The sequence below is a fragment of the Papio anubis genome, chromosome 17 (assembly GCF_008728515.1).
Source record: "Papio anubis isolate 15944 chromosome 17, Panubis1.0, whole genome shotgun sequence".
In the NCBI taxonomy this organism is placed as follows: domain Eukaryota; kingdom Metazoa; phylum Chordata; class Mammalia; order Primates; family Cercopithecidae; genus Papio; species Papio anubis.
The window spans coordinates 71,381,076-71,406,998 of NC_044992.1; the positions used below are offsets into that span (position 1 = coordinate 71,381,076).

The following is a 25,923-nucleotide window of genomic DNA, read 5'->3' on the forward strand; positions in this document are numbered from 1 at the left end:
AAGCGGGTCTCACAACAGCTCCGAGGGGCTGGCCCGGGAGGCTGTGGGCAACGCGGCGAGGCCCCGGGGCCTCGGAGACCAGACACCTCCGGCCTGGGGGTGTGGCGCGTTGGAGGAGCCCGTCAGAGGAAAGGTGAACCCCCGACCTCAGGCGCATCCTCCGGAGTCCCCAGATACTGCCCAGGTCCCGAAGAAGTGCAGCCAGTAGGCGCGGAGAGCCAAACGGCTTCCCCTAGACGGGCTGAGGAGAGTCAGCCGCCGCGGCCTCCCACGCCCACCTCTATCCCAGCCAGGTGGGTTCCCCAGCTGGGGAAGGGCCTTTGCAGGAACCGTTTCCCCGCCGATGGGGGAGAGGATGGGGGCGGGAGGATGGGATGGGTACTGAGAGAAGAGGGACGGATCCTCTCTTCCTGGGATGCCTCTTCCCTTTGCTCAGGGAAAGAAAAAGAAGAATAAAACCAAGCCATGTCTCTATTTACAAAGTATGTATTTAAACACGTAAAAAGCGGTATTGGATACAGACATTCACAACCGCAGAAGATAAGTACCGAAGCTTCACTCTTGGGCTGAGGCGGAGATCGATTGGAGATTTGTACAAATCTTAGAATCAAATAAACCCAACAGCGCACACATCCTGCGCGGTTGCAGACTCCCAGCCACGTGGCCCCCGGCCCCTGCCCACCCACCCCCCAGGTCAGCGTCGCAAGAGCGAGAGGAGGAGACACACACGCACGGCCACGGACAAACAGCAGGACAGAGGGGTGGTAGGGACAGAGCCAAGCTGGCTGGAGGAAGGTCCAAGGGAAGGGGCAAAGTCAGCCCCAGGAAGGGAGGGAGGTGGGAGTAAAGGGCAGGCGGGAGAGAAGGGAAGGCGGCGGCCAGGTGAAGACGCGTGTCCCCCAGTCCCGTCCTCTCGGTAACAGACATGCCCCCTCAGTGAAGTTTCATCTGAAAATAGCATCGACATTTAAATAGATACACTCAGTCAACGGCGCTTCTTTATACAAAGTCTAAAATACCAGTTTTACAAATGTGAGTAGATAAAAATCCCCATTCCAGGGGCTTCTCTTTATAGGCGCAATTTGATATTCAAAAACAAACACCATCATGTAATACACCGTTTCCCTCCTTTTCTCTCTTTAAAGGCAAGAAAGTCTGGAGGAGAGAGAGGCTGAGAAGCCGGGAGTGCGGAGGATGAGGCTGGGTTCCCTCCCAGCACCCCCCACTCCACGCGAAGCTCCCTCACCCCCGACTCCCCGCCTCGCTCGCCCCGAGTCTGTGCTTCCTCTGGCGCTCAGGGCCCCCGCGCCCCTCCCTCTACAAGCAATGGTAAGTTAGATCTTCGCTGGCCCTTTAAGGGCGGGGAGGGCAGGGAGGCTGCGGGATCCCTGCTCCGAGAGACGGGGGTGGAGTGGAGGGGACTGATTTGTGCTTTTGAGTCAAAAGAGGGGCGCACGTTCTGCGCCCTCGGAGCGCAGAGCGGTCAAGTCCGCCGGGCAGGGGCGTCCCAGGCCCCGCCGCCGCGTACGGCCTTCCCCGCCGCGGCTGTCCCCACTCCCAACTCCCGCTCCTCCCTCCCCCTTTGGCGGAGTTTGAATGTCGAGTTCAAATAGAGAACACTGCGAATCGAAAAGACCTATAAATTATAGCTTTTGCTTTTAAGAAGGGCGGGGGAAAAAAAAAGGAAAAAGCAAAAGTTCCGATGCACATACTTGGATGAAAACCCCGCCTCGCCCCTCCTTTCCGTGCCCGGCGGGAGCCGCGGGGGTGAGTCCAGCCCCATCTCCGAGCCCCGAGCCCTGGTCCTCCGCCACACTCCAAGCCTGGCCGTGGCGAGGGCCTGGGTGCGAAGTCACTGCTCCCAGCAGCGCCCGCCGCCCAGTGCCCGCCGCCGCGCCTCCCTCCGTGGGTCCCGCAGGGTGGGCCTGTCTGGCCGTGTGTCCATCACAGAGCTGGCGGCCCGCCCTCCCCAGGCAGGGAGGCTTGTCCAACTCTTCCTGGGAGGTGGGGGCCACCGTCTCTTCTCCTGGCGAAGCTAGAGGACGCGAAAAGTAAAAGTCCACCCCAACACTTTTCTTGTAAAACAACTGTCTCGAACTCTGAGCACTGACACGCAATCCTCCTAATTTATCCTGGCATTTCGGGAATGTAAACAGATTCGCTGGATTTCTTTTCTTTCTGCGGAGTAAGGAAAGGAACGAGGGAACGGGGAGATTTTATCCACATGACATACACACGATCTGCGTGTACCACACACACCCCTCCCTAAAGTGCATTTCCTGGTGTGGTCCTGGGGAGAAACCTCCTGTCCCTGCCTGCTGGAGACGTTTTAACCTTCAACATCACACACGAAAAGCTTATTCAAGTTAATACTGTTTTTCCCTAATAGACTTCTTTACCTTAAAAAAAAGAAAAAAAAAAAAGTGAAAAAAGGAAAACTGACCCCACCCCCCCTTTTTTCTGATTGGGGAGCCAACCTTTTGTTGGCCTGCCTGGCCAATGGGAAGAGAGAGCAAATCTGGGCCGGGCCTTGGTGCCAGGAGTCTGGCATTGGGCTGTGGGAGAAGGGAGGAGGGGTGGGGTGGGCAGGCCAAGCCCCTCCAGACACTCTCAGAAACCTGTACCCAGGCCCCAACTTCCCTAGAGCCCTGGGGCAAGGGGGCCCCTCCTGCCCCAGCTCATTTGCCTGCCCCAACTAAAGCACAATGAGAGTCTCTCTCCTTTAAATAAAACAACTTCAAGAGTTGAAATATATATATTTAGATATTTTTCTTAAATAACATATTTACATCTAATAGAAAATATAACTCTAGAGATAATCTTTCCAACAAAAACTGATGGGGAGGAAGGAGGGATGAAAGGGGCTGGTGGGGGTGGGGGTCACATCAGGGACGGGACCAGCCAAAAGGCCACATCCCACCCAGAAATAAAAATCACTATGCCAAGCTCACGCTCACTCTCTCCCCTGCTCTCGTCCTGGGCACACCCACCCAGCATTCATCTTTTCTCTTTAAAAAACCCTTGGTCCGTGTTACTTTCCTTAATGGTGACGGTCAAAAAGTTTGAGGTCACATCCGTGACCACCACCTTCTCCAGGTTAGTCAGGGAGGGGCTCCAGGACTCTTCCTCCGGGTCCCCCAGGATTCTGGCCACAGGGATCCTGGCGATGAGGGAGGGCCTTCCCCCCTGGGCCCCCATGTCCCGGTAGAGGCCCCCCACAGAGCTGGGGGGGCCTGAGCCATGTCGGACCCGAGCACCACTGGGATCCAGGGCACCCTGGCCTTTGGCCTCCAGGAAGGCAGCCCTGTGCTTTATCACCCTGGCAGGGAAGGTGTCCACAGCCAGCTTGCCCGTGGCCTCAGCTGAGCTAGGGCTGGTCACACCACACTGCACCAGGTCCGAGTCCTGCCTTCGGGCCAGCTGGATCACGCTGTGGCCGGCTGGAAACTTTCCTGCCCCGGAAGGGGTGTCGTCCAGCTTCCTGCCCTTGAGGTACTCTCCGAGGCCGGCGCTGGGTTCGCCTAAGGGCCTCTGTGAGGGGTCCGGGAGCTCCTTCCGCGGCTTGGGGCCTCGCTTCTTAGAGCTGTCCCCCGGCGAGCTGGGCTTGTCATCCACTCGGCTGGTACCCCGCTCTCGTTCCCTCTCACGTTCCCGCTCCCTCTCTCGCTCCCTCTCCCTTTCTCGATCCCGCTCCCGGTCCCTATCTCGGTCCCGAGGGGGCTCTGCGCGGCAGGTGCTGCTGGTGCTGGTGCTGCTTGCTGGCGGGGACAAACCCATGTTTCGAAGGCCCTCCCGGGCCCGGGAAGTGGAAGCCAGGTCCTGGGGCGAGCGGCCAGGGTAGGGGATCCGGATGCCCCTGGCTGAGTCACTTCGGAACTCGTAAGTTTTGGCCTTTGCCTTGGCCTGAGCCTGCAGGAGAGAAGATAGTATCAAGAGTGGGGCAGGGCCCTGTCCACCCCCACACGACTCCTGCTCTAGCCTTGATCTCCTATCTTTACCCTATGATGCCTGGGAATTTCTACATGGATGCATGGATGGGTGGGTGGGTGGGTGGATGAATAGGTGGGGAGGTTGTTGGAGCTGAGAGGTAGATGGATGGGAGAAGGGATAGAAGATTTGGCTGCAAGCAGTCATTCGCAAAAAGCACACTTTTTGCATTTGATTATATGTCCATTTGGGAGGGGGAGGGTAAAGGAATTCTAGTGTGGCCAAGCCAGTCCCCCCAGACACGGTTGGAGCTGCTACTGACTTGGTGACATCTTGTCAGGGAACTCCCTCCTAGATTACAAATAGGCAACATGTGTGGACACCCCATTGGCTCACAGTCTTCAGGGCCCCCTTCCCACAAATGACTCAACAACATTGTCCTCCACCATTGGACACTGCCAACCTACCTTGAGGAGGAAGGTTTTGGGCTTGGGTCCTCGCTTTTTGGGGCCATAGAGCTCCATCTCTCTTTCCCTGGAGAAAGAAGGAAAGGAGAAGAGATGCGTGAGTAAAGAAAGCAAGTGGGACTCTAGTCCAGGCTGGAGAGAAGCCACTCTACTTGTTTCTAAGTGAGTGGCTGGGACTTGGAAGGGTCTGTACCTTTCCTCAAAGGCCGCGAGCAAGCGAGCATCCAGGATGTTTTCCTCCGGTTCCCATGTGCTGTACCTAAAGGGAATCAGGAAGAAGTGGGCATCAGTCCCAGGAGCAGGGTGAGAGCAGAGGGTGTGCGTGTGTGTGTGTGTGTGTGTAACTTTTCTCATTGCATTGTATTGTATTTCAACGTAAAGGCAAAAAGAGGAAGAAAGAAAGCTCCCGAATAACAGTATGGGATTGAGAATTGCATATAACCTACTTACTTCTGCGACCATCCTTTCCATTTCACGAGGTATTCCATGCGTCCCTGCGGGTGCAAAGGGGATAATGTGTGTGCATGGGGAGAAATGCATGACGAGGATACAAGAAATGCATGCGAAAATGCATGCACCAGATGAATGCTCGAAACCCCGCCGCAAAAGGCACGCGCCCACTGCATCACCCGGCACCTAACGCTGCACAAAGTGCATGCACCGGCATTCATTCCCCACCCCGCCCCCCACCCATGCAATCCGTGCATCGCTGCAAGTCTAAGGAAAGCGCTTGGGTTCAGAGCCGCCGCCGCCGCCGCCGCCGCCGCCACGGCCGCGGCCGCTGCTGGGACCTGGGGGAAGGGAAGCTGGGCTGCAGCAGGGGGAGGGAACCCGGGCCGGGAGGGGAGGGCCCGGCCGCACGGAGGCCCTAGGCCCGGGAGCACCTACTTTCCGTATGCGCCGCTTCAGGAGGGCTTCGGCCGCGAACACCCGCTCCCCCACCGCTGAAAGCTCCATGTTGACTCGCCGCTTCCCCTCTTGGCCGCTTCCAGGAGCAGAAAAGCAGCAGCCAGCGCACGACAGACCATAATACTCTCCCGCTGACGTCAGTTCTCCTCCCCCTCCCGGCGCTCTCGCTCCCTCCCGCGGCCCCCCTCCCGCGCTCCTCCGCTCGGCCCCCTCCCCTCCGCCCAGCGCTTCCTCCCGCCCCACGTGTTGCTAACGACGTTGCTAAAGCCGAGCGGCCGGAGGCCTGCGCCCCCGCACGCTGATTGGACGAACTCCGAGCCACGCCCCTCTCCCTTTCTCCCCCGCGTTGCTACGTGACCCGCGTTCCAATCGCCAGGGGGCGGAGTCCGAGGCGACTCCAGAGACGGAGCGCGCAAGAGGGAGGGGGCGCCGCCGGAAGTGACGCCGCGTGGAGGGCGGGCCCGGCCGCTGTCAGTCTGTTGGGCTGGCGAGGGGGGCCGGCCGCCCTCTGTCCTCGCCGGGGCCCCCTCCCCCGCCACCAAGTTGTCCCTCCGGTGTTCGGCGTCCCCCACAGCTCTCGCTGGGATCCCCGCGGCGATGTCAGCCCAGCTCCGCCCCTCGGCAGACCCCGGCCCGCCCCACCCCCACCGCCCAGGACTCGCGCCCTCCCCTCCCCCCGCCGCTCGCGCCGCACAATGCACAATGCACAGGTGCTGGGGCGCCGCGGGCCGCGCCCGAACCCCGAGAGCCTGCGGCGCGCCCATCGGCCCGCTTCTCCCCCGGCCCCCGCCCCCCGCCCCGCACACCCGACCCCCGGTCTCCATGGCAACTTCCACCCCCCCACAGCCTGGTCCCGCTAACAAATCAATGTGCCTGTGTCTCAGGCTCCTGTCGAGCGGCCCTGCCCTCGGCCACCCTCTGGGCCCTGCGAGCCGGGCTGGCTGGAGCGCTCCTCCGAAGCCAAACACAGACCTGGTGGAGGCCCGGCTGTTCCCTCCGGAGCCCGCCTGCAGCCCGGGACCCCACAGAGGATGTCGCGCGGCTTCTTCCTGCCCCCCGACCGTCCCCGACGCCCGCAGCCACCTGCCCCTGCCCTTAGCCCGCGCTGCCCGCCCCCGCCAGGCCCCAGCACCGACCTTGCCTGCCCTGGTCGCCCCCTGCCCGTGGCCTCGGTGGGCTAAGGGCATCTGGGCAGAGCCGGCACGGGATGGGGTGCGCGGCTGGGGGTGCGTCTGGCTTCCCCCCGACCCCGGCGCCCGGCCCGTGCACTTCCTGTCCACCGCTTTTCCCAACGTGAGCGGCGGACATCCTGCGAGAAACGCCGGCGCGGGAAGCTGGGGGACGTCGCTGGGTCCAGTGCGGGCTGCGCGAGAGGGTCTCACGCGCGAAGATGGCGGGCTCCTGGAAAGGGACAAGGGCCGGCCGCGACCGCTTCGCCGTGCGCACATACGCACGTGCACCGCCGACCCTGCCGCCCGCTAGGCTGCCGGTGACCCGTGGCGGGGGCGGCGCTGGGGACAGCAGCCGCACTCTGGGTCCAGCTCCCTCCCACCCTGTTCTCTTAGTGCTCAAGCTCCAAATGACAACTCCCACTCCTCGGAACCCACGATTTAGTTCAAACATCGATGATCAGCCCGACTGGAAGCGGTTTCCCTTGGCCAGAGATGGGGTGGAAGAAAGAGAGGCGGGAAAAAAAGAGAGGCAGCGAGAGAACGATAGGAAGAGAGAGGGAAGCAGCCAAGGAGTCTGACTCGGAGAGGCAGGAAGCCCAGAGCGGAAAACTGGCCTCCTGTCCAAAGTGAGGCGCGCGCAGACGGCGGCAGCCGCGAGGTCCTCGACCCGCGGCGGCAAGCGGGGCGCTTCGCCCATGTTCCCTCCCGGTCCTGCCCCAGCCCCTGGAAACACGGGTTTCAGGTTTTGGCCTTGCTCCTAAACTTCACAAGGTGACCGCTGGCCGAACAGTCCCATCTCTCCGGCCGTTCTGTCTGAACGAACAGCGCGTCGAGGACGCTCAGATCTCCCAGGGACCCTCACGGGCCGCCCGTGGGAGGCCGCCGACGGCCGCGTCCTGAATCATAAAAAGTCATTCCCGGTAACAAATAGTTTCGTCGGCCGGTGCCAGCGATACAGCTGTTTCTGCTTAAGCTTAAATACTTTCCAACAGTTTGGGCAGTAAAAATAAAGTCGGCCTCAGCCGCCTCTAAGTGTCTGGTTTCCCCGCCCTGAGAAAGCCCACCCTCCGCCCTGGGCCCGGGTCGCTCTGCCTTTCCCGCCTGCCCCCTCTTGGAATCCGCTGCCCGCCGAGGATTCGGCCCCAGCCCCGCACCGGCCGCCTCAGCTCCTCGGGCTGGCTTCAGGGCCACTGTGGAAGTGGGAGGGAGGGGGCCTTCCCGGCGTGGCCCGTGGGGACCTGACCCGCCTGACCTCGCGCCCTACCCCCACCCCTGGCAAGCTCTCACGCACCCGCGAAGAGCGGTGGTTTTCCTTCAGATAGGGTTTCTGGAACCGGGTTCCCGGAGTTGTGCTTGCCCTTGATGCCTTTACAGACCATGGGGTTTGCACTAGGCGTGCAGGAGATAGTTTCAGTTTCTCCCCGAAAAAGATAGCTTTAGTCCTTCCTCCATGCGTTCTTTCCATTTTCCTTCCTTCCTCCCTTCCTTCCCTCCTTCCTTCCTCCCGTCTCCCTCTCTTTCTGCCTCATTCTCCCTTCTTTGCCTAAATACCTCTGAAACTTGAAGAAATGAAACCTCTGATGCTGGCAGGTGCGGCCCCCTCCTCTGGATATGGTCTTAGGTAATTATCTTAGCTTCCCCACCCAATTCTCCACCTGTCTTCGTGCCTGATGGTGATTATTTCGGAAATGCTTGCTCTGAACAAAATTATCACTTGCAAAGAGTCTGAGTTTGCAAACGTCGGGGAATCCTGCAAAGCCTGTGGCAAAGGTGGAACTCGATTCAGAAGGAAAGAAGAGGTATAGAATAATCTAAGGGCAGGGAGCCCGGCTCTTGTCAGCAGCAGACGCTCTCAGTCCCGCCAAGGAAAGCAAGGAAGGATGAGTATGTCTCATCCCTGCCTGGCGCACCCGCTGCCCCCCAACTGCCCGCGAGAGAGCAGCGTTGCAGGGGGTGTGAAAACAGGTCACCGGGCAACCTCACTCCTTGACAATTTGGAGACAAAGCGGGAGGTGGCGGTCTGAGAAATGGGAGCCCACCTCCCGGGCTCTGGCTAGGTGGGCACGGGAGGAAGTCCTGTGTTCCGGGAGAGGGCGCTAGGAGAGGGGGCTAGCACGCATGGGCGTGGAGGGGAAGGAGGTCTGCAGTCATTCCAGCCGGGTCTGAACCAGACCGAGAGGACAGGTCAGCTGGTGGTACGGTCTTAGGAACCTACAGAAAGAGGATCCTTGTTCCCCACCTTTCTTATCGAACCCCCTTCCCTGACTGACTAAATTCTCGCCACCTCTCTTTTCTCCACACAACCGCTTTCCTGGTTCAAAGTTAAGATAATTGCCTTTCCCACCTACACCTCCCAGGAGCAAACAAAACAAAGTTGTAAAAGACAAGACACGCTACTCTTAATCCCATTGCTCGGCGGTCCGCTGCTGAGGCTGCGGCTGCCAGGTTTGCGTGCGCCGCCTCTGCAGTAAATAAGGTAACTGCTTCCTATTACTTTAGCCCCATATGGCTGCAATTTGAGTGTCTTTAGAGACGGTGCGTGTGTTGGGGCGGGGGATGGGGGGAGTGAAAGTGGAAATCAAATGCTCTCAGATCGCATTTTTATGAAGGAAATTGTCCGCAATTCTCTTAACAGCCACCCCCTCTCCTGAGACTAGCTGCCCCGTTTCTTTGTTTACGGAAATGCGGGCTCCCGCCCGCCTGGGGACACCTGCTTCCCAAACCCCCAGGTCTCCCGCCCTGTTCTGCACTCTTCTGGCGACCTAGGCGCACGGCCCGCGACTGCAGGCCCACGGTCTGCGACCTGCTCCCGGTAGCCCGCCCTACCCTCGGCCCCAGCCTCCAAAAGGTGCCGGGACTCTGCACTCGATAGTGCAACCTCCTGAGACCCCGGAGTTTGGGGGCCCTCTTAGGCCTCCCTGGGCCCGCGGCCCAAAGACTCGTCCTCCGGGAGGGAGGCTGGAGGCTGGCGCAGTCCAAGGAGAGGGGTGAACGGGCCCCAGCGGGACGCTGGGCTCCTGGGTCGCGGGCCAGGCCGGCAAGCCCTAGCGCGTCCTCTAGCTCGAGGATGAGGCCGGCCGGTTCTTTGGGAGCGTTTCAACTCCGCGGCTTGGCGGGCGTCGGACCTGCCCGGTCTTGGCTGCGGACGCGGGCAGATTTGGAAGTCAACCATTTGCCTCGGGCGGGCCGGCAGTGAAGTGAGCGCTGGCGGCTCCGAGGCGTGGCCTTGTGGCCAGTGGCTTACCTCCCGCGGCCCCGGAGCCGGGCGGGCGTCCCGCAGCGCTGCTTCCCCGACGCCGAGCTAGGGCTGGGCGCCTGCCGCCTGCTGCGGGAATGCCGCAGGGTGACCCGACATTCTGGAAACTGGTCCCAAGGCCCAGCCTGGGTGACTGAAAATGAGGTTGTCCGGGTTTCTGGCCTTGGTTCCCGCCGCTAGTTGTTCCCAAGAGTAAGAAGCTCCCACCTTTCCTGTCCCACTTTTTCCTCCCTAGGAGACATCCACAGATCCTCCTTGTTAGAGAAGCACTAGAACAGGCTGCAAAGAATAAGAAGGGGCTGCCTGCCCACTCTACAGGAATCTCCCAGAAGGCTGCACACATTCTAGAAGCCACATTTCTGCCTTAAACCCCAGAAACTGAAATCAGGCCCCCTTTCTTCCCCTCCACAGGAGGAAAATATCCCATCAGAGTTAAGCAACATCTATTGCTTAACTAGTTGCCCTATATCTAGTGCCTGCGTTATCCCAGTTAAGATTCACAACAGCCAGGTAACATCAGTTCTACTACCCCCATTTTCTAGATGAGGAAAGAGAGGCACCTTGGGGCCAAGTCACTTGCGCAGGGGGACGCAGCAGGGGTTCTGCCTGAGAAGCCCTAAGCTCAAGTCCCTAAAGCTCCACAGCTGGGGCTTTGGATCCTTGTGAAGTTCAGCTCCTCCAAGGCTTGAGGAAAGAATTCAAGAAAGGTCCAGTGGAGCCTCCTGGAAGCGCAGAGCACTGCTCCAGCAGGAGGACCCTCAGAGCCCTTGGCAACAAGGATGAGGCTGCAACAGTAAAGACGGAAGGGAGTTCCAGGGGCTGATTTAAGTAAACTGGAAGCTGGGTGTTGGTGGGCGGTTTTGCTTTCTTTTTTTTTTTAATGGTAAAGAACAGTGGCTAAAAAGGTGGGCTCTGGGGCCAGCCTGCCTGGGTTCCAATGCACTTGCTGGCTGTGTGCCCTTGTGCAAGTTACTTAACCTCTCTGTGTTTCAGCTTCCATAACTATAAGAAAAGGAATATTAGCACATTTTCCCAACAGAGTCCATGGGGGGGTTCGATGAGATATGGAAGCACCCCCACACTGTCAGGCACAGGTAAATGCTCAATAAATGTTCAGTATTGCTGTTGTTGCTGTTATTGGTGTTCTGAGACCAGAACAAGCTCATGGGACCTAGTGATTCTGATTTGAGTGACTTTCCCCAGGAACCCCAGTATCAGCCTAGGCTGTCCCTACTTCTCCATGAGGGGGACGCCCTGTGAGGGTGCTCGACAGTATGCTGCATAGACGCAGTTTTGATTCATTCCTTGGGCATCTTGACCGGTTGGGCCAGGTGGGCTCGCTGGGAAAACGCGCGGGCGTCCCCTCGGAGCACCGAAGCCAGGCAAGCTGAGAGGGTGGGGTGCCGCTGGAGCACGCGCACAGCGCGCGAACCAGCACGCATGCGCGCCGCGAGCCGGCCCCATTTCCCACTACCCCCCCACCCCGCGCCCCGACCCCCGCACACGCACACCCAATCCCCGCACTGCTTGCTGGTGCTGCTTGTGTGACCCGGTCCTAGGAGCCCCAAGCGCCTTTGGGGAGCAGAGAGGGACGGTCCAGAGTTGGGCCGGACAACCGCAGCCTGGAAGGAGTCCGGGAGTCCTTGGGTCTGGGCGCTCAGTTCTCACGGTCTGGGGAGAAGGGGCTCAGACGGGACGGACTAGGCACAGCCAGGGACGGGGACTGCGAGAGGCGAGGGGAGGCCGGCAGGGTGTGGTAGCAGAGCAACCTGGGACAAGCGGGCGGCCTAGAGGTCAAGGCCTTGGAGTCCCGTCCGAAAGCAGGACGTTATCAGAAACCCCCAGCCCCAACCCTTGCCTGGAGATGCCCGGGGCTCACCGACTCCGTTCCCGCATCACCCCGGGTCCTGACGGCTCAACCCGTGGGCAGCAGGCTGTGGTTCCAGATGCCCCGGTGGAGAGTTTGACCCCAGATTCTGCCTGCACTGACAGCCTTGGCCTGGCGGTTACGAGCCACCGTTCATGCGCGCCCCTCCTCCCGTGACCCAGCTCATGGGAAAGGCAGGAGCACCAACCCTCCCACGGGAATACACGGGGAGAGGCTGGGCGATTCAAGGAATGATGGCACCAGAGCCTGGGCGCAGAGAGGCAGCTGGACCTCCTGGGTTCCCTTGAGCCGGAGCTCAGCCAGGGTGGGCACTTCTGCCTCCAGCGATGCAGGGTGCCACAGTCCTCACGCCTCCTCCTGGACCACACGCGGCTCTCCAGAGCCCCAGGGAAGCTCCAGGTACTCCTCGGACTCCGCCTAGCGCTTGTTGTTCTCTCTTTTCCTACCCCGCCCCCATGCAGAAGGAATTGCAGTGACTTTTTTGCTGGGACGCCGGGACCTCAAGTCAGTTCCAAAGTGGAGGTCTCTCAGCCGGTGCCGTTCCCTTGCGAGGCTGTTAACGCCAAGAGCCACAGTCCAGCTTCCCCTTGTAGAGATCAGAAAATCCTAAGTGCAGGGCCTGCCGGGTCATTCGAGGAGGCACAAGCTGCGAAGGCCACTCTGGGGCCTCTCGCAGAACCGCGGGGAACAGACGCGTCTGCCGGGCTGCCTACCCTCCGCGAGAGTGGGCCACGCGGGCGGCAAATCCGAGGGCAGACGTTTGGGAGCTGACCGAAAAAACGCGACGGTGCCAGCGAGGTTCTGGGCGAAGCCTCTGTGTCCTCCAGTGTGGTCGACGCCTTTCCTTGCAGCCCCGGTACAGGGCTTCCTCGGTGCACCTCTAGCCGTTGTCCCGGGAGAAGGCTGTCTGGGACCTGACGGGGCTCGACTGGCGTCGAGGCTCAGCGGCCAGAGCGCAGCGACTCCGCGCACGCCCAGAAGCCGTGTTGCCGGTTCCGGGGCTTCCGGAAAGCGTGGGGCCAAGCTGCTGCTCTGTGCCCGCGCAAGCGCCTCGCTGCCCGGGCAGGACAATGCTCTCTCTGGCCGCCCTCGGCCGAGGGGTGGCTCAGCATCTCGGGGATGGACGCAGACGGCCACTCGGCCGGGACACCCTCGGCCCGGGAGCCGTGATGCCTTTTCTCTCTGCAGCTGAAGCCTCCGATTTGCTTCCCCGCCCTTCTGTAGGAAATCAAATTCAGGGAACATGGTACCGTATTTACCCGCACAACTTCCTCCCTTGACATTTTGCACTCTCGAAGTTGGGGCAGAAGTAATTATGCAAACATCTGGGGCTGTCCCGCGCCGCTACCGGCACCGTCTTATTCATCCTGAGAGCCGCACTCCCTCATTTGCATAATAATGGCTTATCTAGTATAGCACAGCAATCAGAGGCAAAATTAATTTTCTTCAGCTAGTCCTTGAGATCCTAAAAACAGAGGAGGTTTATGGCAAGAAAAGCTGGTTTAGCAGAGGTTATGGGGTTCCTGACCAGGACCAAGGAGAAAGTTTAAAGCAGTGAAATGTGATGTTCACGCTGAGTTTCTGCAGTTTTCTAGTTTCAACCTCAGAGCTGTTACTTTTTGGCCAAACGGATGAAGGGCTGAGCCACCATGGAAGTCCCAGCAGACACTCCCACCATCACCCCATCCATCCTGGGAGGTTCGGTGGCCCTCAAGGCAGAGACATGGACTGTGGCTGGGGTATTGGGGCAGATGTTGAATGTGGTGGGGTGTGGAGAGGGTAGATTGGCAGCCTGCTGAGGATTAAGGGAGTGTCCTGCAAACGAGCTCCTGGGTCTGGGTCTGGACCCTCCAGGGACTCAGTTCCCGACCCTTTGAACAGATTGAGCCAGAGCACTTCCTTGCTCTGAGATGGTCGCCTCAGTCACCGAGACGGCAGAAGTCATTGAATTCAAAGCAGAATAAAGGGGTGTGTGGGTGGCGGTGGGGCACATTATGTGGAGGAAACATCTTTTATACATTAAAAAATCTTCTTGATCTTTTTTAATACGAAGAGGAGTGGGAAGAGAAATCCACAAATAAATATGGTAAATGAATTTGGACCAGAATTGTAATTGCAGGGCCACTTTCAGGGCAATTCCGGGCTCCAGAGAATTTTTGCAGTAAAACGTGTTTCCTCCGAGGGCACCATTCTCACTTTTGCAGTCACAGAGCAGAGAGTAAGAGGAGCGCAAAAGGGCTCTGCAGCACCTCCCCTCACCCCTCTATGGACAAGAACGTCCTCTCTCTTGGGAAAGAGGCAGGTTTTACGTTTAATGAGAAGGTGCCCACAGTTTAGGCTTGCAACTAAGAAGTTTGGTATCATTCTTAAGTTCTTTTTTAAAAGAACTTTTAAACAGTTCAGGGTTACAGGAGGAAGCCTACGAAGGAATTGCTGTGGGTGGAGCGACCTGTGGATGAGATGGGCAGAGGGAGGAAAAATGGGTGGCAGATCTCAGTGACACCTTCATATGACTGTGGGGCCTGGAAAAGGGAGTGTCTCTGGAGAGCCGGGCGCTGGGTTGGGACGGATAGGCCTCATTTTATCTCCTTCCTCTTCCCTCTGTGATCATTCCCACTGCTCTTTTGAGGCAGTCTCTAACTTCTTTACACCACCCCCATGGTGCAGCCTGACTTTAGAGGTATCATCTCCTTTCTAATGTGTGTGTGTGTGTGTGTCACAGAGAGAGAGAGAGAGATCGAAGGTTCCCTAGGGTAAGGGGGCGCTCTGCGGGAGGAGCACCCCAGGATACCTGAAGACTCCAGCTGTCCCCAGGTATTTTCCCAGTCAAAAAACTCAGGGGGAGTTGGGATTCCAGGCCTTCCAGTCAGTCCCAGGTTTCTCCCTCAGTTTCTCCCTTTTGGAGAGTAGGGAGGACCTGGGATGAAGAAAAGAGAAAGTGGCCAGCAGGGAGGCCTGCAGGAGTTGTCAGCTCTCCTGTTCCCTCAAACCTCTTCTTAGGTCTGCAAGACAGAATCTCTGGCGACCTCATTCTCCAGCCTGCTCCGGACATTACACGAGCTCTAGGAAGAGGTGGGCAGTCCCTTGGGGAACTGTCCTTTCTACCCTACTCCCACTCTGTCCCAAGCTGAGGGGAGGAGTTGGACCTCTCGTCTTGAGGGGGGCGCCATTCAACCTGGAAGGGCCTGAGCAATGGGAAGGGTACCCACTGGATCGGGGTGCAGGACACTGGGCGTCAGCCTTGGAGTGGTCTTGCAGCTCCCCAGTGAGGGACAGTGGGGTGGGTACAGTTTCGTCACAGGAGTCGGGAATGTCTAAGAGCATATCCCCAAGTCTGACCCTCACTTGCACAAGTCAGGTGTGCAGTGGTGTCCAGACGAAATGAAGAAGGTGGACACAGGTAGGCATGGGGGAGTCGACGGTCTTCAGGAGCAGATGTGGCTGACGCTGGCGGAGATCACAGAGATGTGGTTCCCAGGGTGAGGGCATGGAGTGTAGGGAAAGAGAAGGGGAGAAAGACAGGAGTGGATGTTAGGGGAGATGATTTGCCATGGCAAGACAGGGCAAGACTGAGTCGTTTTCTCCCACAGCTCCTGTTGGGTCCTTCAGCACCTGCAGGCTAACCCGGGTGCCTCGCCAGCTGCCTCTCTCAACACTGACTGCCAGTCCCTTCAAATCGTGGGACTAGGGGCCCAGTGGAAACTGGGGAAGTGCCTCACGTGCTTGCACTGCAAGGTCAGGTCTCTCTCCTACAAATCAGTGTTCCCACCTGCAGAATGGGCTGGTTCTTTCCCATTTTGTTGCTATGACAGGCATCTGTAATGGACCCACAGGTGAGTACTTTGGATCCCAGGAAAGCAGGACTCCATACTACACACACACACACACACACACACACACACACACACTTGCTGTTTTTCCAAGATGAGAAAGGGGTCCTAGGCTCAGTTTCTTCCCCAGCTTCTGTGGGTTCACGTATCCCCTTCCCTGGAAGGAAAGTTTCTGGGGCTGTCTACACGGCAGTTCCGAGGATGCCCTGGGAAGTGGGTGTGTGAAGGGTTGCAGGGCCCTGGACTGTCACAGGGGACAGGGCAGGGCAGAGGGTGGAGCTAGGCAGGACTGGAAGAAATTATGCAAGGGTAGGAAGGGGGTCGGATCTGATACCCACCAACCACTCACCAGGGCATCTGCTAGGGAGTGCTGGGAATACCTGTTTCTACAGTGGCTCAAATGGACATGATGTGTTATGGTGTTTGTATCCCATTTGGTATCTAGCCTGGCACAAGAAGGTGTACCAGAGTGCTGGAAGTGGACAGATGTAGCCACCATCCGCTGAGTGAGGGCTCCTCTGAGCCAGGCTTTGTGCTGGAGGCTTCCTGGATTCTGCTTCTATTCTTCATCAAAACCCTTAGAGGGAGGCTTATTAATCACATTTAAAGATGAAGACACAGGCTCAGAGGATTAAGTAACTTGTTAATGACCCAGTTAAGTCACAGGACAGAGCTCAACCTAAATCTGTCACCCAGGAGTTGAAGAGCCTAAGGGGAGGTTTCAGGGTAGCTCTTGCTGGTGTGGAACCAGGAACTTAGGGGAGCCGGGCATGGCTGCGCTGCTCTAGGGTTTGGAGCTTGGTGTGAGAGAGCAGCCTATGGCAGTGTCACTGGCTCTGGCCAATTCCAGCCTTTGGCGGGACCAGGAGCTTAGCAGCCTGAGATCAGAGACCAACTGCCTTTTCCAGCCTCTGCCCAGCTGCTCAGGAAGTAGGACTGACTGAAATCAATGGTAGTCAGTTTTAAGTCCCCATGCTAGGGCTCCTGGGTTCCGGGATTGACAAGCCACACTGACACAGAAGCCCATGCCTGGGCTGCTGCTGAGATGCACCTGCATAACACAAAAAACAGTGGATTGGGAATGAAACCCAGGCTTGCTCTGCCCCTGGCTAGCTGGGTTACCTTGGACAAGTCTCTCTCTTTCTCCTAACCTGTTCTCCCTGCAAAACCCAGCATTCTGAGCAGGCAGCCTTGGAGCCGCCAGTCTGGTCTCCATGTTGGACACCTTGAGATCATTTGTGTAGGCATATGGGGGTTTCCCTGAACCTTTTGGAAATACTTGTTCAATACTGAGTGCTGACCACTGATGCACGTGCCTAGGGCAGTACACAGAACCCTGGAGTTTGTGCCTGCCCAGGAAGCTGGGGACTCCTAGTAGGAGTGGCAGATTCCTGTCCCAGATACACCAGGTACTGGCCACCATTTTCCCAATGACGCCAGACCCAGAGCTACCAAATACCTACCTAGGAGACCCAGGATGGCAAGAGGAGGACCCCGGGGGAAGGCCTGTGTGACTAGACTACTATTCCGGGCTCAACTCTGGCGAGGAACAATCTAAGGCATGCTCCTCCCTCCAGCTCCACACTGCTGGCAGCATGACTGCAGCTCAGACTAATTCCAGGTACATTCTATAGGTGGCATCATGCTACTGGAAATGGCCTCCTTGGAGGGAGAGGCTCCCTTGTCAGCATCTCCAGGCACTGGGGATCCGAGGCAAGGTTGACACAATCACAGTCTAAACTGCGCAGAGAAGGACACCTGAGGGGCGATGGGTACGTGCTGGGGGACAGTACTCTCCATATTAGGGGCCACTGCTCCAGGTGCGTAAGGTTCTTCCATGCCATCCACCGGTGGAGCCTTGGGACCTGTGGGTGTCCGGAGGTCTCTCCTGCCTGCTGCCACCGGTGGGCGGTAAAGGCCTCAGTCTGTACCTGGTGGGGGTGCTGGGTGGGCTACCACCAGGTCTACAACAGCATACACCTGCACCAAGTCGCCGTGCCACCAGGCTGCGTGAGAGAACTGGGTCAGTGCACCATGTGTCCTAGCCACAGAGGCCCCTCCACACTCCCTGGACATCCTGGGGCCACTCTTACCGCCCAGACCCTGAGTCTGCAGGGGCAGCTCAGACTCCTCTTCCGTGGGCAAGGAGACCAGCCAGAAGTGGAGAGAGGGAAAGCAAGTGGGGTGTCCTGTTCGAGACAGACATTAAGGTCACCAGCACAGGCAGGCATCAATCTGACCAAGGCGACCAGGATCTCAGAAGGCTTCACCCAGGACCCACCACCCCTCTGACAGAGAATCCCTGAGATGACTCCTCCCTCGCCCAGATCAGGCCCTGATGGCTTCAGTCTTCCGAGCTGGGGGGCCTGTCCCCTGTCCCCACCAGCCTCTTGTAGCCTACCCTCAAGAGCAGGGCTGGCTCAGCGACAGCGAAGAAAGGTGTGACAGTGACACCTCTCACCTGTCTCTTCCACCACCTGGCGGGCTCCAGGCCGCCCGCGCCTCCAGGGCACAGAACCAGTGGGTCCTCGTGGCCACTGTTTCCGGCCTCCTGGCGCTGCGGCTCCACGCAGCACTCGACCGGCGCCCCCACCCCCACTCCCCGCCCAGACCCTAGGGTTTTTCCTCCTCTCTCCCGGAGGCGTTCTGCTTGGTTTGCCGGGATCCCAGGCCTCTGCTCAAACTCAACACGGACTGACTCACATTTTTTTAAACAAAAGCAATTATATTTCAATCCCGGTTCATCTGCATTTGCACCTCCAAACGCGGGGGCAGGGGAAGAGGGAAAGGAGGGGGAGCGCGGCGACCGCGAGTGGCACCTTCCGAGAGCGCTGCAGCTGGCCGGGCTGCCATTGCGCCGGCCACATCTGGCCCGGGCTGAGCGGCTGCCGCGGCCCCCTCCCCGCCTGCTCCCGGGGCCCGCGCGCCGCAGCCCGCTCGGCGGCGCGCTCATCGATCGCCGGGGCCGCGGCCGGGCGAGCGGAGAACAAGGTATAGCCTGTATTTAGGTTCCTGCCCTTATATGGCGATGTGCGCGAGCGCCCGCCGAGCGGCCGCACCATATAAGGGCACGCGGCGGGCGCCGGGCTGAGCTGGTGCGCGCTCATTGGCCCGCGCGTCTCTCGGCAACCGGCTCTCACGAGTGGAAACCAGCCAGCCGCCCCCGCCCGCTCCCCGCCCGCTCCCCGCCCCCTCCCTTTCTTTCTCCCCGGGTATCTCCGCCTCTCGCCTCCGCACCCCCCTCGTTGCTTAACCCCCCTTTTTGCCTGCACCCTCTCCCCAATTTTTCTTCCCGCGGTCTTCCTCCTCCCCTCTGCCTCGTTGTCATTCTTCTCCGGTGGCCGCTCGGCCTGTACTCTCCCGCTCCGCGCACGCTCCCACTCCCACCCCACGCACCCCCACCCCAAACCCGGCGAGCAACGGCGGAGGAGCGGGAAGGCCCGGATGCGGGAGGGGAGCGTGTGTGTGTGCGTGTGTGCGCGCGCGTGTGTGTGTGTGTGTGTGTGTGTGAGACAGTGTGTCGCTGCCGCAGTAGCCGCTGCAGCATCAGGTTCACTGCGTGCACGCACGGGGCTCTGGGAACAGTCCGAGTCGCCCCCCCCCCCCGTCACCTCCCCCCAAGATAATCAGAGCAATTAACTGCAAAAGAAATGTGCTTCCGAGGCTAGGGATGTGCTAAACCATAAACAGCTCTAGGTACCTCCGAATTAGCATCTCCCAGGGTGTCCCTTCGGGCTGGATTTCTGAATGCAATCATAATAATGGTAAATCGATGTCTCATTTAAAGGTTACTTTAAAAACCTGCCAATTGTTAAGGAAAAAAAAAAAAAAAAACCTGCGTGTGGGGAGAAAAATGCAATAGAAGAGCCACTCTGGGGTTTCCAGGCAGAATGCAGTGGAGCGGGGGCTGCGGGTTGGTCAGGTGCCCAGCGCCGGGCCCACCCGCGGGATGGGAGCGGGCGGAGAGAGAAGGCGTCGCTTTTCCTCTGGGGATAAGGCTCTCGATCGCCTCAAACTCAGGCAGAAAGGGCACTGCGGATTCGGGGACGCCCCTCGCTCCCTCCCTAACCCGCCGAGGCGCGCGCACGCGCACCTATGCACAGGTGTCCGGCTGACCCCTCTGGGGCTGTCACAGTGTCGGCGCACGTGTTCTAGCGACGCCGTGGCGGCCAGAGCCATCCTCTCGGGGACCCACTCCAGTCCTGAGGTCACCCAAAGGGAACCGCTAAGACAATGGACACCCTAGTGCCCTTAGGGAGTGTGCCTGTGACCGAGCTCGCCTCTAGGGCTGCCGCCTCCGGGAGGCGCCCGGCGATGCCCCCTGCTGGGCAGCTTGCGCCTGGAACACCCCGCAGGTGGGGGTCGCGTGGGAGGGCCAGCTAGAGGGGGGGATGGGGACCAGGACGCTATGACCAGCGCGACCTCCGCCCGTCTTGGGCATCCTCCCTTACCCTCGCCCTCCTTCCCTTCGAAATCTCAAATTCCTTAACCTGGTCCCTCCCAGAGGAAGGTGGTGGAAGCGGGCACTGCCAGGGAACGAGGGTGCGAGATTGGGGAGGGCGCTGCCTGCTGGATCGAGTTAGCTTCGGCCGCCTCCTCCTCGCTGTATCTGCGGAAGGAAGCGCTGTGGCGGCGGCAGCCCTTGGTGCCAGCACGTATCCCCCCTGACCTTAGCTGAGATTCGCTGCCGCGGTGTTTTGCCCAGCAGAAAGCTATTTCCTTCCAGAGGAGGGACTGGGGGGTGCCTTCGTGGCAGAGAGTTTGCCTGGGTTTTCGCCCAGCTCTGAACCTCTGCCATTGAGACCTCTCTAGGTCCTGGAAAATCCATGGATACCCGGGTGCTGCCTCTTGGTGCCCCCGAAATACGCCATCCCTGTCCCGCTCTCCCCACGCCCATTTAGCCAGGTCGTTTATAATAAATCCCCATCTTCAAGTTTCTGCTTGCTTAGGTACATGGAATCCTCCGCCCAGGTGGGGGAGGGGGAATGCGGTCCCCTAGATGTCCCCCGACTTCTCTCCGCACAGGGACTTGTCTGAAGTGCGCCTTTTCTTCTCTGCTCTTAAACCTCAGGAGCAGAAGCGCTCTCGAATCTGGAAACCCCTTTTCCTGACCTGTTGGCTCCTGGTCCCTGGCCCCTGCCCTCTTATACACTGAATTTGAATTTTCCAGGCACTGTTGGTGAAATCAGAAGAGTCGAGAACGCAGCTGGCGGAGAGGGATGAGAGAGAAACTTGCAGATAGGGAAAAATAAAGCACCAAGTCTACAGACACACCTCTCCCTGGCCGGCCCGGCCCGCTGGGGCCTGGGTTCCTTTGGGTTGGGGAAGTGGGGGTACGAACCCACGCGGCTGTGCCAAGGGGTCCCAACTCCGGAGCCCAACCCCACCCACCAGTCCCCTGTGCACACTTTTCGTTTATTTCTCAGCAATCTCAGTCCCGGAGTTCCTGGAGCGATTTCGTCCCCTGCCCTGGTGTGCTCCCTGGCTCTGCCCCGAGCCCACGCCCCAGGCCGGGTGTCCAGCTAGCCCTGAGCTCCCCTTGGGGCCCGGAGAAAGGTGCTCGGGCCCGGGTGCTGGGGAGCGGCGGGGTGGCCGCCGGCGCCTCTTCGGCGCGGGTGGCTCTCGGCGAGGCCGAGGAGGGGGTCGGAGAGCGACTCCCCGCCGAGAGGAGGGTGGGCGCCCGGCACCTGCTGAGCTGCCGCGGTGGCTGCGGTTTATGGCGCCCGAGGATCCACCCGGATCTTCTCCGCGGAGTTCCGGGCTTGGCTTGTCTGTAGTCGGCACGCACGCAGCTTTGTTATTTGTTATTTTTTTATTTTTCTGCGGGGAGCATCGGGGCTAGCCGGCCCAGCTCCAACGCCGGAGGGTGCGGAGGAGACTGATTTCTAAATGGGTGGGGGTGGCACACGGTCACCGAGGTCAACACCCCATTAACATTTCCCCACCCGAGCGCCGCGACCTCGCGAGGGCACGGGCACCGGGGTGGGGGTGGGGACAGATCGAGGGCGCCCTTCCTGCTCAGTCCCCTGCCGCCCCCCACCCCGTGCCCCCTCTGCCCGCAGGTAACCGCCCCTCCCCCGCTCGCCCCGCTGCCGCCCCCGCCCGCTCCCCCGGGAGGGTCCCTGCGCCCGGCGGAGCGTCCCCAGGCGGGCACCGAGAGCGGGGCTGGGGGCTGCGGCGCCCGCCCCCGCCGGGGCAGCGTGGCGACTGGCGCCGCTTTGGCAGCCATTTTCTGCAGCTGCCGCGGCCGGGGCTCTGCGGAGTGAGGCGGAGGCTGCAGCCGCCAGACAGAGGCGGCGGGGGCGGCGGGCGCGGGGTCACCAGCGGGGGGGCGCCCGGCGGCCGGAGGGGGGCGGGGCGGGCGCTGTCGCGGGTGCCCCCGCCCCTCCCCCTGCTGCATTGCAGGCAGAGCGGGGCCGCTCCGCGTGGCGAGCGCCTGCGATCCCACCCTTTCCCCGCCATCTTGTACCCCGGCTGGCGCCTTCCCAAAGCGGAGCTGCCGCAGACAAAGCCCGCCCCGGGCCAGCGGGGGCCCCTGCAGCCCACCCGGGTTGCGCGGCCTGGGGGCCCCGAGGCCCGCACCCTCGCCCCGCCCCTCCTGGGGGCCGGCGCACCCCCCCCGCCCCAAGGGGGGCTCTGCGTGCGGCGACCACTCACCCAGCCCCAGAGGGCCGGCCGAGACCCCCCCTTCCACTCCTGATCGCCAGACTGGACCTGCGCCCAAGCCCCAGCACCAGCCCACCCTGGTTGCGGGAAGGAGCCGGGGTCCCCACAGGCGCAGCACAGATGAGGGCTGGAGACTTTTTCTAGCTCTGGGTTCCTTCTCTCTTCTGATGGGGTTGGGGGGGTCACTAGCCCTGGAGCCCCCATCACCCCCTCCTAGGGCCAGCCCCACGCGCGCATTTTCCCACGGAAGAACCGCGAGAAAGACGGCAGCGTGGGCGGCTCTCGAGACCTCCCCCCCACCACCGCCTAGCAGCTGCTGAAACCTGGAAAATTGGGCACTCCATTCTCTGAGATGGGAGCGCTCTCGCCTCAATCCCCTAGCCCTCTCGGCCCTTTCCTTGACGCTCCCACACAGGAACGCGGGACTTAGGCCCTGGGCTGCTGTGTGGGGAGTGAGGCACCTCTTCCTCAGCCCAGAAACACCGAGAACCAGGTGCCTGGAAGCCTATGTTATCAAGTGCTATGCCATTCCTTGGTAGGAAATTTGCTCACCAAAGATTCCATTTTCCTGTCTCCAAGTCCTCAGGCCTGCCATTGGGATGGGAGCACCCACAGTCCTGTCCTCAACAACCGATTGTATTCCTGGGGACAGCTCAACCCCAGGGGAGCACGTGGCCACCAGCTCTGCCATCCTCCTCCTCCTGACACCGACCCTAGGAGTTCTCGTGCCCCAGTGTACCTAGACTCCCAGGAGCGTCCGGCTGGAAGGGACAGTGGTGGATGAAGAAACTGAGGCTGGGAGGGGGGACGTGATAGGGTAAGGCCTTTCCTAAGGCTTGTGGCAGAGCTGCCTCTTCACCCCACCCCCATTTCTTTCAGATGCGGAGATCAAAGCCCAGGCTCACTGGTGGGTCGGGAGCTCACTCCTCCAAGTACACTTGGCCAACCTCGGGGAGCCCGGCGGCAGCGGGAGGGGCGCGGGCACCTGGGGGATGGGGGTGGGGAGCGGCCAGTCTGCTGGTCCACACCTGAAAACGGGGTTTCCCCTACCGGATGCCTGCCGTCCCCCCTCTCCACTTGGCGGGGTCGCCTGCTAGGGTCGGGAAAGGAAGCATCCCAGGGCGGCCTCTCCACCGCCGCCCTCGGGGTTCGGTCCTCCCCCACCAACTTCTGCCAGTCCGCGTGGATTCCGAGCCCGGCTCCGGAAACCAGTCTGACCACTTCGCCCATTTCCCAAGCCTCCCCGGGCGGCGGCCGGCCAGCTTCCAGGGTGCGGTGAGCCAGGCTCGGCCGCCGCCTCGGCCGCGCTGCGATGAATGGATCTGCCCAGAAGGCCGGCGTCAAAGCGACGCTCCCGCCCGCGCGCCCCGGGCCTCCAGGCCGCTCCCCGCCCCGTGTCCCCCATCGCGAAACGGACGATTGGATGCTCTGCTCTAGGGCTGGGGTCGCCTGTCCCCTGCCGACTTGGCGCAGAGCCGCCTTCTGCACCCGGCCCCGTGCCGCCCTGGGGTTGCTTACAGCCGGGCTGGGCCACCGAGCTGAGCCCGGAATCGAATGGCGGGCCGCGGAAAATATGGCCAGGCCCGCAGGGGCGGCGGCGCGAGGTCCCAGAAAAGCGCCCGGGGAGCCCAAGGCCGGCCTCGAGGGGACGGCGGGCGGGACAGGAGGGGAACAGCTGGCATCGGTGACCGGCCTCAGCTGCCCGACTGCGGTGGGAGGGTGGGCATGTGCACCCACGCACAGGTTTCCAAGGCGCCAAGAGCAATTCACCACGTCGCTGCAAGAAAGCAACTGCGCCCCCACGTCCAGCCAGCCGCCCCGTCCATGAGAACCACCTGGAGGGCAGGACCCAGTGCCCGGGTACCACCCGCGACGTGGCGACGGCTCTGGCATGGCACAGGCTGGTGCGTGGCCGCCGGGCTGTGGTCTCGGCCCCTGTGCGGGTCTGCGCTTTGGCGGCCTCCGGGGTGGGGGGAGAAAAAGACCCGTGGCGTGGGGCCGGGCCGAGGGTCGAGGGAGGGCTGGCAGGCAGGGCCGCTGGAGGGGCGCCACTCGCAGGGCTCGGTCAGGCGGCCCCTGCGACTTCTAGTGCCCAGCTGGGACACGCGGGGCCAGCTTTGCGAAGTCAGCAGGGCTGAGGTGCGCTGGGTGCCCTCCCCTCCGAGCCCCGCCCCCTTCTCACCCCATCTCGCTTTTTTGGGATAAGAGAGTGGAGCCGTCAGCACCCACTGGCAGTGTCGGTGCTGTGCTGGGGGTTCCTCCCAGACCAGCCCACTCCTCCCAGTTTGGGCTTCCGATCCATCTCCACTCCCTGACGGTTCCCCTTCCCCGAAACTAACCTGCGGAGGGGAGGAGGTACTGTCTGCACTTGTGGCGCATCTGCCTCCACACAAGGGGCCTAATGGCTTGCTTATTCCTTCTAGGCCAGGTTGAAAGGTTTTTAAAAGCAGGTGGGGGTGCCCGGGTAGTGGGAAAAACAAGAAAAGACACTGCTTTTTTACCCCTTGCGAGGCAGAGCTGATCTCCTTTCTGCAGGTGTGGGGGAGGAGGGCGGAGTTGAGTAGGAGCCCACAGCTGCTACAGGCCCCCTTGAACAGGCCGCTGCATAGTGAGGGCTGGGGGTCACCCCATAGGCAGGGCAGCCCTTCTGGGAGGGAATTCCTCCTTAGGTGGGAGGTTGACCTGAATGACATCTAGGTCCTCTACCTCCGAGATTTCGAATTATCAGGGAAGGAACCAAATAGATGTAAGGCCCACGCCTGGGTTTGAATCCCAGTTCTGGCCTTCATTCCTCCAGGCTTCCATTTCCTTGTCTGCACAATGGGGCCGTGGTGAGAACTCTGAAATAACACCAACTGCCTGGTGCTTGGTGGGTGCCACATTACAAAATCGGTGGGAAGGACAGCCTTTGGTTTCCATGTCAGTGTCCATGCCCCACAGTCCCCATTGCCATCCTGATCATGGAAAACTTCATTTCATGCTCCAATGTTCCTCAGTTCCTGGCACTGTTCTAGGTCCTGCACCCAGGCTGGTATGTAAAAGGTGCCCAGGAGGTCCCATGCATCACCAGCATGGAGGCAGCAGTGGAAGGGAAACCAGTGCCTCTGAGAGTGGGCAACTGTGCCCCATCCACCTCCTCTTCTTCTTGGAGATCTCCAGATAAGACAAGAGACATCAACCTGGGGTTGGGTTTCTGGGGAGAGAGTAAAAGTGAGCTCCTTCTGCCTGTATAGGCAGCTTTCCCCAGTGCTGGGATAGCCCAGATCCCCTCCTAGGAGCAGCCCATGCAGCTTCCCCCAGTTACTGGGATAGCCCAGATACCTTCCTAGGGGCAGCAACCAAAGAAGGAAGGGGACAAAATACCAATGACCAGAAAGAAGAAAGAACTTAGCCTCACTCACCAGCCACTGGGAGCTGATATTAACTGAAGGGATGGAAAGCCCTCTGGGACAGTTTTAGCGGGAGCCCTCCAGAGCCTGAAGAGACTGAAGGTGGGGCAGGACGGTGGGGAAGAATTAGAACAGTAACGCTGGCCGCTTTTGGCCTCACTGTTCTGCACAATGAGACATTGCTCATCTTCACAGAACCGTGCCGTTCTGGCCATCTGGCATCCTAGACAATTTTCCACTTTCTCACAGTATCCAGCCATCCAGCCATCTAGCCTCCTAACTACTTCTCTCTGCTGGTCCAGCCCAGTGCTCAGGGTTAGAGATATTTTTGTGAATAAAACAGACATAGCTTCTGCCCTCGTGGAGCTTACAGCGTGGGGTGAAAGGAGACTGATCAAAATGCCACACACATGTAATTT

The 25,923-nt window shown here is 60.2% G+C and overlaps 1 protein-coding gene across 1 annotated transcript; it reads right to left on the reverse strand.

The window, feature by feature from the left end:
• Positions 1–2,181: 2,181 nt before the first annotated feature.
• Positions 2,182–5,763, reverse strand: CBX8 (chromobox 8). Its single transcript, XM_003913529.5, has 5 exons — positions 5,283–5,763; positions 4,845–4,888; positions 4,588–4,653; positions 4,395–4,461; positions 2,182–3,909 (listed from the first exon to the last, which is right to left on the reverse strand). The coding sequence occupies exons 1-5, from the start codon at positions 5,349–5,351 to the stop codon at positions 2,998–3,000; spliced, it is 1,158 nt and encodes a 385-aa protein (XP_003913578.1). The 5' UTR covers positions 5,352–5,763; the 3' UTR covers positions 2,182–2,997.
• Between the last annotated feature and the right edge of the window lie 20,160 nt (positions 5,764–25,923).